This window comes from Typopeltis vanoorti, chromosome 17 (assembly GCF_054136105.1).
Source record: "Typopeltis vanoorti isolate ZY-2024b chromosome 17, IOZ_Tvanoo_1.0, whole genome shotgun sequence".
Taxonomy (NCBI): Eukaryota; Metazoa; Arthropoda; class Arachnida; order Uropygi; family Thelyphonidae; genus Typopeltis; species Typopeltis vanoorti.
This window is the reverse complement of record NC_143565.1, coordinates 38121200-38134523: the sequence shown is the minus strand read 5'-3', so window position 1 is coordinate 38134523 and position 13324 is coordinate 38121200. Positions and strand designations below refer to the sequence as shown.

Genomic DNA, 13324 nt, shown 5'->3' with positions numbered 1-13324 from the left:
CAATCCTTTTAAAGTTCATAAAAAAATTAACATTGAAACAGCCATCAGAAATGCGATGGGAAAGTAAAATTAATGCAGTCCGCCTTGTACGATATCAGTTAGGAGAAATTTACAATGCACTTTTTGAAATTTTAAATAATGAAAATTTTAATAAAGAAACTCAGCATGAAGCACAAACATTATGTGCTAAAATAAAGGACTACAAATTTATTTGTTCTCTTATAACTTGGCATAATTTACTTAACGGAATAAACCCTGTGAGTAAAATGCTTCAAGAAAAAATATGAACATTACACTTGCCTTAGAATCTATCAAAAACTTAAAAATATTCTTACAAGAGTATCAATCAGATACAAATTTTAAAGAAATTCTAAAAACGGCAAAATAACTGAGCGAAGAGGTGGATGGAGAATAAGAATTTAAAACTGGTACAGAAGTTCGACGACGAAAGAAGACAGCAATTTGACTACGAGCATCATGATGAAACGCCACAATCGCCAGAAGATAAATTTAGAGTGAATGTGTTTTATGCACTTCTAAACATTGCAATGTGTTCGTTAATAGAACGTTTTGAACAACTAAAAACATATTATGATAATTTCAATTTCTTGTATAGATTACTACAAATTAATAAAGAAGATTTACGAAAAAATTTTGACGATTTAGAGATTCTCTTGAAGGATGGTGACAATAAAGACGTAAATGCAATAGAACTATATGATGAGTTATGTGCCTTCCGGGATATTTTTTGGAAGGATAATTTAAATATTCAAAATCCTTTTGATATTCTTAATTTTATTGTGTCAATAATTTATCTTTCACTAACTTTTCAATTGCTTTAAGAACACTATTAACTTTACCTATTAGTGTAGCGAGCGGTGAACATTCCTTTTCCAAGTTGAAATTGATTAAAACCTACTTAAGAACAAGTATGTCACAAAAAAGACTTGTTAGTTTGGCGTTAATAGCTATTGAAAATGATATATGTGCAGAATTAGACGTTAAGACCATTATTTCTAATTTTGTGAATATAAAATCAAAAATCCTAAAATTTTAATAAAAAAAAAATTCAAGTATATTTATGTTATTTAATTTATTTTCTGTTATTCTGTAAAGATGTTATTTTTTGAATACTTATATTAAAAAATTCTAATTATTTCTGAATTCTTTTATTTTCTTATCTATCTTGAATTTCTTTTATTTTCCTAAAAGATAGTTCCACTTATAAAAATTATTAAAAAATTTTTACAAGTTACTAAGAATTTAATAAAATGCAATAATTTTTTAAACTTTTGTTCAAATAAATTTTAACTTGAATTAAAATTCATTTTGATTTTGTTAGTGATTCGGGTCGGTGAGAAGGCTATAATGTCTGTATCATTATATTCAACGATTAAAGTGAAGTGGCTTTATCAAAATTTGCTTTAACTTTTGAGAATTTTTTGAATATTCTGGTTTTTAATGATTATCCTGCCTAGTTAACACCCCCAGTTCGTTATATTTAGTGAACCAACGTATGGCTGTTCTGTCAAAATTTATTTTAGAAATTTCAAATGATTTAAATTTTTATTATCGTAAAAGAACCACACATGCCCGGATTGTTACAGGGGCACTTAGATAGAAATTGCATGCCAGCAGTAAAGACCCTAGCACTGGTTCTGCGTAGAACTTTCATACACCCATATACAAAAAAGAAAATAAAACTGAATGTAAGAATTACAGAGGTATTTCTCTACTGAGTGTTCATTGTAAGATTTATGCAAGTATACTTGAGAAACAGTTCAGAAGGATTGTGGAAGGGGGGGGGGAAGCTTGGTGAAGAACAAGCTGGATTCGAGCCCGATAGAAGCTATCTGGATCAGATTTTCACTTTACTACAAATAGTTGAGAAATCATAGGAATATAATAAAGATCTGTATTTAAGTTTTGTAGATCTGGAAAAGGCATATGACAAGGCCAAGAGAAAAGCTATTCAAAATTACAATCACTACAATTATATGGTGTTAGTGGAGCATTATATGAAGCAATACTTAGTCTTTATTTGAGTTGTAAGTCAGCAGTTAGAATTGAAGAAAGTACAGAAAGATGGTTTTATGTCAAATTTGGTGTCAGACAAGGATGCACATTATCCCCTCTGTTATTTATTATCTATATGGATCACATGATGAAGGAGAGTGGTATTAAACCTGATATCAAAAAAATTGGAGATGTTAATCTCAGCTCTTTATTTTATGCAGATAATGCTATACTTATACTTAAATCAGTACAAGTCTGCAAGATTACCTGACTAAATTGGATAACTATTGTATCAGATTTGGTATGAAGGTCAGCAATAACAAGACAAAGACAATAAAAATAGGCAGAAGCATTGAAAATATCAACTGCATTGTGAATGGGGAACCTATAGAAGAGTAAAACATTTTAGCTACTTAAATATAGAAATAGACAACAGAATCAACAAAGCCGGTGGTAGGAAGTCAACTGAATTAATTTATATGGAATAAGAGAGAAATTACTTAAAACACTAAATTAGCTGTATACAAGACAGTGTTCAAACCAGTTTTAACTTATGGATCCGAGAGCTGGGTTTGAAATAAAACACTTGACCAAAGACTAGAGACCACAGATACGAGAGTCCTGAGAAAGATTAGAAACGTGAACAGATGGCATCAGTGGCAATATCATGTTAAAAAAGGGCCTTAGGAAAGAACTTGACATTGTTATCATCCAGGAATGTGTTAGCAGAGCTAATCTCAGGTCACTTAAACAGAATGGGAAAGGAAAGATTAGCAAAACAAGTGTTCTCTGCCATGTTGGCAGGAAAATGATCCATAGGAAGACCAAGATATAGGTGGATTGATACAGTAAACAGTGCCTTAGAAAATAGAAATATAAGATCTGATAATGTTGAAGTCTTGACAAGTAACAGATTGATTTATAGGAAAATTGTAGATAAGAAGTTAGTAATGATATAAGTGTTTCATGTAATACTATCATATCCTGTACACCCCTTGAGGGTACATGTTTGGAATTTGATGATGATGGTTTAATTTCATTGTGGAGAACATAACCCCTGTTTTTAACATTACATCTATGAGAAATAATTTCCCACTTTACAATTGTGCACCTGGAATAACTTAGCTTGTAAATTTGGGAACTACCTGTAATTGCTAAATTTGATGTTTACTAGAAAATGTTTATTTTCAAAAATTGGGTACAGTAGAGTCACAATTAGACAGCATTATGTTTTACCTAATGTGAAGAATTCAAAATATATACCCGCAACCTTTTTTGCAGTAGTTATAGAATAAGTGCAAGCATTTTAATATTTTATTTTAGCTTTTAAAACTTAATAATTTAACTTGCTCATGTGTTATTATTGAGTTTGCATTTGATGTTTACATATTGTTTTTGAATTGATTATACTAGATCACCATCTTATTATATACATATTTAGTGTTTTTTTTTTTCTTTATTAGCCAATAATATTTTGCTTTGTTTTCAAAAAAAAAAGTTCTTGCTGTAGCTCTGTTATGGCATTCCATTTATTACATTTTATTTCTGCTAGAGTTTCGTACTGTATGATTTACTGTATTTCTGCAGGAATTATTATAATAGTATTTTATTATTTTTTGATGTTGGTAAATTATATATATTTCAATATCTAAAATATGCAGAACAGGAGTTCAATGCAATTTCATTAACTGAAGATGATAAATATTAAATTATTTATCTAATGCAATCCAAGCAGAAGTATGTGGTTAATATATTAAATTTTTATTTCTTCAGGGCATGTTATTTCTTATGATTACAGATAGTTCTGATACATCTATCTGTTGCAAACTTTTGTCTGTCAATCCTGTAACACGTCTTTCCGAAACTGTTCAAGAATATAAAGAACTTTGTCGAGATTGTACTAGAGAAGATCATAAGAGGTAATGTATTATTATTCTCTAAAAAAGTGACATATAAAAAGTATTTTTTTTTTTAATTTTTTTATTTCATTTGCCAAGACTTTTTTTTGGTTATTTTATTATTATTATTGCATGACAAATACAGGGAGTCCAAAGACTCATTGAGGGAGGGCACCTGCTCTACAGCTTTCTGTCTCCACCAACTACAACGAACCACAACTACACCAACACCATCTACCGTCAAACAAACCACCACTAGGATGAGGGCGGTCTGAAAAGTTCTCAGCCTCGAGCATAGATGGCAACACTAATGGCAAGATTTTTTTTTCTAAGTTGGTACATCTGTCATAAGCATCCATGTGAAATTGCAAGTCATTCTGTCAAGTAGTTTTTTTATACAGCTGTCTGAAGCAAAAGTGTTGTCTGTATCCCTTGAAATGGATAAAATTGAATATTGTGTGGTTATAAAATTCTTTGTAAAAGAAGGTATAACGCCAAAAGAAATTCATTCGAAGTTCATAAAAGTTTACAGGCACTTTTCTTATAGGCTTACACGGTGAGTTGATATTTGATGCTTGATATTTTTATATATCAAGTTGGTTTATTTCTGAGAGATAAATGTTTTCATTTTGATTTTATTCTGAGTGGCTGTAATAAAATATGAGTTAGGCTCAGTAATAGTTAATTTTTACTGTGTTATTTCTGTCACCTTTGAGACCACCAGTCTGATTAGTTCCAAATCTCGCTATACCAAATCCTCTTGATTAGTCATTTTAAAGGAAATTCATTATAGCAAACTCTTCCTGTGGTTTCTCTGAGTTGGCGTAGTGGGAGTCATGATATTATCTTATTTGTAGTCTGTCTATGATATACAAGGCTTACAATCTTTTGTGGGTGCGTTTCTCATTAAAAAAAATAAATAAATAAAAATTAAATTTAAAAAAAAAGGTGAGGGGGGGGGGATGTGTCTGGACATAAGCAAATGTATTCCTAATGGACAGGATGCCCAAAGCTGTTTGGCTATTTCACATAGAATTTCTGACTTACTCAAACCTGGCTGGCCTGGTTGATTGAGTGCATATCTGAATCAACCAGGCCAGCCAATCCCACCCATTTAGGGAATGCAATGGATGTGCTTGCTTGTTTATAAGTTCATTCCAATTTGGAATACACATGACAAGAATGGTTCTCGCATGTCTAGTGCCCTGTTCACTATGTTTCTTTATTTTATTTTCAATCAGTTCATAGTTGAAAATCCTGAAATATTCTTTTTTTTTTTTCTTCTAATAAGAAAGCGATCCCTTCTGAGGGCAATTTTTACTTACTAGGTTGATTAAAATGGTACAATTGTCATGAACTTGAAAAATGTCACACTCGGTAATATCTTTTCCAAAAGAAACTCACCAATAATTTGTAATTGACTAAGTCAATGGAATATTTTTTGATACAGCACTTATAAGTACAGATGCTGCAAGATATCTCTAGTAAGGCAAACATCACAACCCCCCCCTTCTACATGTGCACACAGTTCGTCTCACTGGTAAGTGTACACAACATTTTAATAAGTGGCTGTTCATGTTTTAATGGGAAGTGATTTTTCTTGATTATCTGTACAAAAGTTGAAGGAGAAAACCAATGTGATTAGCTTCTTTTTTTTTTCTTTTTTTTTGAGTAAGCATGGTGCTATCAGGATGTGTGTGAAAGAGAGATATGAAAAGGCAGAAATTCTTCAATATTTGCCTTTTAGCAAGGGATAGGACAGCTTGACTGTCATTTGTAAAGAAGAAAGTTTTCTGCATATGGTCCTTTTTTTAAAAGTTTGATTTGAACTTGTTGATAGTTTTTCTTTTTTTTTTTTTTTTTTTGTTTAACAGATATTGTGATCTGCAATATAGCTCTAGTGCAAAGTAGAGATTTTTGACTAGAGCTATTTAAATATGGGAAGCGATTTTTTTGCAGAGTTTTTATGTTGGCCTTCTTTTGTAAACTTGCTAGAGAAGTAGTGCTTGGATAGCAGGCAGGAATTTGTCATGAGATGGCAGACAAATGCCACCATTCCAGCATGAATTATTTTAGTTACAGTAGATTTCTCTCTCCCGTACACACACTTTGTGATCACGTGATTTTACAACTGTTATAAATTTCATTATGAGTATGAAATGCTGGACCACAGAAGTGAGGCAATCAAGTTATGTATTCTTCTACAGTAGGTTGCTGACTGACTGAGACCACAACATACAACCATGAATAAAAAAACTTAACTGGTATGAATGAATCAATGTTTTTTTAATTCAATAATTAAGTTTTATGTTGCAAAATATTGTGTTTAAAAAAAAAAAAATCTCTAACACACAAGTGCAGGGGGGAATTAGACTACAGCCTGTGGTGTGGCATTATCATCATCAAATTCCTGATCTGTACCCTCAACAGATGTACAGGATAATTATGATAGTACTACAAAATTCCAATCAACAATTTTCCTGCAAATTAATCTGTTGTCAAGACTCCAACATTATTAGATCTTATATTTCTGTCTTTTAATGCACTTTTTATTGATCAATCCATATACATCTTGAGCTTCCTCTGGGTCTTTTTCCTACCAACCTGGCAGAGAACACTTTTTGCTAATCTTTCCTCAACCGTTCTGTTTAAGTGACCACACCATCTGAGATTAGTTAAGCTAATGCATTACTGAATGCTAACATTGTCAGGTTCTTTCCTAATATCCTTCTTTTTTTTAATGCAATACTGCCATTGATGCTATCTGTTCATTCACACCACTAATCTTTCACAGAACTCATATCTGTGGTCTGCCGTCTTTGATCAAGTGCTTTAGTTCTAACCCAGCTCTTAGATCCATAAATTAGAATTGGTTTGAACACTGTCTAATACAGCTAATTTAGTGTTTTGACTAATTTTCTTCTTATTCTATATAAATTTATTCAGCTGACTTCCTATCATACCAGCTTTACTTATTTTATTGTCTGTTTCCATATTTAATTCACCATCTTCACTAAACATTATGCCTAAATAGCTGAAATGTTCTATAGGTTCAGTATTCAGGATACAGTTGATGTTTTCAATGTTTCTGCCTGTTTTCATTGTCTTTGTCCTTTTTGTTGCTGATTTCCATACCAAATTTATTACAACAATTATTCAGTTTAGTCAGGGAATTGTGCACATTTGTACAGGATTTTTTCAGGAGTATAACACCATCTGCATATAGTAAACAGCTGAGATTAACATCACCAATTTTGATATCAGATTTAATACCACTTTTCTATATGCAGATGGTATACTGCTGAACAAATCCTGTACAAATGTGCACAACAATGGAGATAATGTGCATTCTTGTCACACATCTGGTCCAATCATCACACCATCTTCCTGAATCTCCTTCAATTCTAACTGCTGACCTACAGGTTAAATAGAGGCTATGTGCGCTCAATATTATGTCCCATCGACACCATATAACTGTAGCATTTTGAAGAGCTTTTCTCTTGGCACCTTGTCATATGCCTTTTTCAGATCACCAAAACTCAAATACAAATCTTTGTTATATTCCCAAGATTTCTCAAACAGTTTGTCTTAAAGTGAAAATCTGATCCTGACAACCTCTAGCCTGGATCCATCTGGTTCTTCACTGAGCTTCCCTTCCACAATTTTTCTTAGCCGTTTCTCAAATATGCTTGCATAAATCTTAGGAACACTCACTAGAGAAATACCTCTGTGATTCTCACATTCAGGTTTATTTCCCTTTTTTGTAGATGGATATGAGAGCTCTGGTCCAATCATCTGGAATTTGACCCTCTGACCATGCCTTCTGAATTAAGCAATGCAGCCGCTGTAAACTTTTACATCTCCTTATTTGAGCATTTCTAGTCAAATTTCATATACTGCAGCTGCCTTTTTAGATTTCAGCTTTTGATTACTTTTTTTTTTTTCTACTTCAAGTGTGGATATGTATTCCTAACTGCATTCCTGTTAGGAGTTTTCTACCACTGTGCTGACATTGCTTGTTTCATTTAGCAGTCTTTCAAAGTAATTACTCCAGACATCTAGAATATCTTTATCTTCAGTTTTCGTATCACCTTTATGATCTCTGATTCCTTTTACAGTACTCTTTCCTCCATTTCTAAGTTGTTGTTTTTTTATCAATGGCATTCCATAATATTTTGCCACCTTCCTGATATTTATTTTCTCTGTTCTTATGAAATTCTTCCATGACTTTTTTATCTAGTTTTACATCTTACTTTACTTTCTTACATTTTTCTCTGTATTTTCTAAAAGCACAAACTGACTTATTTGCCAGGAACTTTTGATATGCTTTCTTCTTTTCCTTGACTACCTCTTTAACTTCCTGAGTCCACCATGGAGTTCTGATTTTTGATTCTCACAGACAACCTCACCACATGCATCTCTGACTGAATCAGCTTTTTTTAGGGTTTACCACTGAATTTCCAAGGTTTAGTTCTTGTTTTCAAACTCTTTCATTTTTTCCTCAATCATTTTTGTGTATTTGAGTCTACAGTTCACCTCTAAACACTGCTCAACTTTCATTCATTTTAAAACTTTCTTACACACTCTTCTTATCAATATCAGTTTTATCCTGCTTAAAACTAAATCGTGATCACTTCCTATTTCAATTTCTCTCTATTTTTTCATGTCCTGAACCAGCGGGAAAACATCACTATCAGCTATAACTTTTCTTATTTCTTGCATCTTCTCTCCATGTGAATTTGTGCACATTTTTATGTTAGAACATGGTGTTAGTATAACTAATACGTTTTGGATAGAAATCCAATAGACATTTACCATTATTATTGGCTTTGTGCTTCTCTCCAAATTTTATCAAAATATTTCTATATGTCTGGTAATCATTTCTTACTCTGCTGTTTAGATCTCCAACAAGGAACAACTTTTCCTTTTTTTCCATTAATTATCATGTTAACTTAAAATTAAATAGAAAATAATGTGTGAGTAATGAGATTGAATTTCCTGAGCTACTTAGGGATAACTGTTTTATGCAGCATGCGTAGTTGAAGCAATACGCCAGGTGTGTGTTGAAGTAAATAAATATCTCATAATGATAATTGAAGACGTCACCATGATGCCACTAATTAGGGTGTGTGATCATGTGGGGGAGGGGATGCTAGGCAGGTACAATTGTCACAGAACAAAAGTGTGGAATTATACAGTAGGGGATGTGATAAGTTAAGGAAACAGTGGCCAGATCAAAGAGAGAGAAATCAGCAGTGATGAAACTTGGTCTGAAATCAGTCCTAACCTTAGAAATACAGTTTGGCAATGTTACATTGCATTCCTAAAGTTAGGAGAATAAACAGATAGGGATAGAACTTGAAATACATTTTCATGTCTTTGGGAAGATAAAGTATGGCATGTGGTCTTTAGTGATTTGTTGTTAATCTTAATATGAACTGTTTTAGTGCTACATTGGACATGAAAAAATCATTTTAAACTTAAAATGAGTTTGTAAATATAATAAATTTATGTAGAACAACACTGTTGAATCTTTTTTTGGAAGTCTGTAAGGAGACATATATTGTATATATGTCTCCTTAAGAGTATTATTCAGTGGTGTTAGAATGGTTGATATCAATTAGGTGTGTGAGAAAGGTATCAGTCAATAGCTTGTTAAATGTATACTATTAAATGAATTTAAGGAGAGGTTTGACCGGAATTGTGCATAATGGTTAGTGTAGTCTTCCTGCAATGAGTCTTTGTACTCTGTGAAGATTATTGGATAGTAATGATACATACAAGGGATGTGTTTCATTAAATTATTCCTAATAAATTGTTCTTTGCTTATCAAATATATATATATATATATATATTTTAAATACAGTCTATTTTTATTATACAGAATATATGCTACTTTTTGCAAGAACTATTTCATTACAACTCACATGAGTAAGTTGGTAATATGGGACTGGCATAGAGAAACTCCTTTTGGCATACTGCATTGTAGTCATCTTACAACAGTAACTACTGGTACAGATTTTATATTGATAGGACTTACTTCTGGTTGTATTCATCTTTTCAGAATTGCTAGGAAAAATATGATGAGATCGTAAATAGTAAAATGTTTATGAATAGTTTAAAAGCTGATCAAGTTACCAATTGTTGTATATATGTTATCTGTGAACTGCAGCTGTATTATAAATAAATAAATAGAATATCAAATGAATGTTTAATAAAGAAAAGTATTTTGTCATAAGTCTTTAGAAATATGAAATCATTTTAATATAATTTATTGATTGTTGATTTATTGCAATGTACTGCTCCCATCTGTTTATTAGAGATCCTGAAATAACATGAAAACCACATATGGTTTCTAGAACGAAGCTCCCAGCTTATCTAAGCTTTGACCCACTCACCACACTTTTTATTCACCATTTTGCACGCGCGCGCGTGTGTGTGTGCAGTGTGACATTAACTAGTATTGTATTAATTTCGGATCGGAGAATTAATATCTTCCTTTTCCTTATTAAAACTCTGACTACTATAAGAGGCGGGGGGTCTGGACAGTTCTGATAACACATAGAATAAAAATGATATTAAAGCAACTGATATAACCACAAGAAAGAACATATGAGGATAAAGAACATAAGTTACCTTCATAACTCTGCTACTAGTATGTTCTTGCTTGTGGTTATGACATGCTTTAATATCATTTTTGTTCTAGGTGTTTATCAGAACTTTCCAATCCCCCCCCTATCAAAGCCTTGTATATTTTGCTGAAATGGTGGCACAGTAGACATAAGCATTGTAATGGAAGACAATATGCTTACATAACTGGTAATTAGTTTACGGAATTACAATGCAAATAAAGTATATTAATTAAAGGTAACTTTAATGAATCACTTCTATATTTCGGCAACGTCACATTGCCATCTTCAGGAACATAAAGATATGGTATGTGCACGCAGGCACTAACACAAAGCAAATGAGGAAGAAAGCAAGAAACTAATATTGTTCCTAAAGTCCTAATGGTGCCCTCTTGCGGGTTAATTTGGTAGTCTTGGCTGTTGGGCTGAAGTTCTCATAATGTAAGTCTCCCAAATTTGGGAGACTTACATTATGGATATGAAAGATTATTCAAAGAATCTTCAGCAGCTCTAAAAAACGTTCCTAACCTCAACAAATTTGGGTGCATGAAACTACCCCAAATTTGGGAGACTTACATTATGAGAACTTCAGCCCAACAGCCAAGACTACCAAATTAGCCTGCAAGAGGGCACCATTAGGACTTTAGGAACAATATTAGTTTCTTGCTTTCTTCCTCATTTGCTTTGTGTTAGTGCCTGCGTGCACATACCATATCTTTATGTTCCTGAAGATGGCAATGTGACGTTGCTGAAATATAGAAGTGATTCATTAAAGTTACCTTTAATTAATATACTTTATTTGCGTTGTAATTCCGTAAACTAATTACCAGTTATGTCTAACCAACGTATAAGCCTTGCTACTAGAATATGCTTACATGGCTTTGATAAAACTAAAATTTCAAAAAGTTGTGAAAACGTAATCTAAATTTATTACATATTAAATCTTAGTTTGTGATCACATTCCTTTCAGTAACAGTCACATATCACATACCTGTATTTTTGTATTTGCATTTAAAAGCACAAATGTTTTATGGTTGGAAAGATCGCAGTTTGAATCTCAAGGATGCAAGAAAAATGTTTTCCAAGCCTTTTAGATCTGAAAGTCAGTCATCTGAGTGCAGTTGAAAATTTCTCCCATTTCTCCCTCTACCTTGAAAACTTTAGTTTTACCTATTGAAATAGATAACTTGTCTTCCAAATAGCAAATTAGCTGAAGAATAACATGTAACTGACTCACACTCTGGAGCATTGCTAGCCTCAACGTTAATCTAATCAGTTGCAGCTGAGTTTTAAATTTTTTAGGTAGACCTATAATAGTCCTATAATTGACAACACTACTCTAATCTAACATATCCTCTGTTCAGTCTTCTGATTGGTTACTTAGTTATCCCCATGTCTCAGGCAATATCAAAGGCTATTGAATTTTGCCTTTTCCCCAGTGTTCAAATTCACTAATTCATGTCTTACTTATCACTTAGATTAAACATGCCCATTATGTACCTTATATTTTCAGGCTGGTTTTTTTTTTTCTTTGGGTTGGGGGGGGGGGGCATATAGGACCATTTAACTCATCTTTGGTTAAAAAAATTCTTATTCTTGAAGAAATTTGCTAAATGTTAACAGGAAAAGAAATCCAATTTTTTTTTTCCCACCAAAGGTGCATATCTCATCATGTATTCTATGCTAAGGAGTCACTAATCTTAGCTTCTTCTTCTTCTTCCTAACATGGAATATAGGCCATGTGGCCTGTTCCGGTCTCATGCCATCTCTTTCTTGCTCTTCCGATTCTTCTTTTTCCACTTATTTTGTATCTGTATAATATTTTTGGTAGTCTGCTGTTGTCCATTCGATTTAAATGTTCTAGCCATTTTTGTTTATACTGTCTTATGTAGTAATTAAGTGGTTTGATTTTTAGGGATTGTAAGATTTCTTCCTTTGTTTTGTGGTCCCACTTGGTATATCCAGCTGTTTTTCTGAGGAACTTCATTTCTGCTGTTTGAATTCGTTTTTCATCTTTCCTTTTCATGGTCCATGTTTCGCTTCCGTATAGTAGAGTTGGTTTTGACAAGACATATAGTCTGATTCTAGTGTGTTTTTGTACCAGGGATGGCTTAAATATACTATTTATTATGCCATTTACTTTTGACAAAGTTTGATATTTTAGTGTCTGTCTTTTTCTTCTTCGTATGATAGATCACATCCCAAGTATCTGAAAGTGTTTACTTGTTCTAGTATTTTATTATCTATCACTATTTTACTTCTTATTGGGTTTTCTCCTTTGAATGCCATTATTTTTGTTTTTTCTTTGGATATTGTCATATTATATTGCTTTGAGATATCATTTAATGATTTTAATGATCTTTGTAAGTCATCTTCTGATGTAGCTAATACTATTTAATCATCTGCAAATAGTAGTGTATCTATCTTCATTTGCGGGGTCATTTGTATACCAAATGGGTTATGCTGTTTCCAGATTGTTAATATTCCATTTATATATATATTGAAAAGCAGAGGTGAGAGGGTACATCCTTGTTGTACTCCTCTTGATATATCTTTCCATTCTGAGGTGTGTTCTAATTTAACTGCTATTTTATTTCCTGTATATATTTCTTGAATAGATTGTAAAAGTTGGTTTGGTATGTTTAAATTGGTTAATATTTTAAACAATTTTTGTCGACTAATTTTGTCAAAAGCTTTTTCATAATCAATAAATGCCACATGTGTTTCTTTTTGAAATTCTCTTCTCTTTTCTATTAATAATTTTAAAGTAAAAATTGGATC

General features: G+C 32.3%; 1 protein-coding gene across 1 annotated transcript in view; it reads left to right on the top strand.

Annotated features, from left to right (window-relative positions):
• LOC150097301 (uncharacterized) overlaps window positions 1-13324 on the top strand; it is a 178898-nt gene that overhangs the window by 137560 nt on the left and 28014 nt on the right. Inside the window, exons 9-10 of the mRNA XM_090407640.1 lie at window positions 3790-3935; window positions 9799-10005. Coding sequence (XP_090263766.1) covers window positions 3790-3935; window positions 9799-10005 — 353 coding nt within the window. The remainder of the gene's footprint in view (window positions 1-3789; window positions 3936-9798; window positions 10006-13324) is intronic.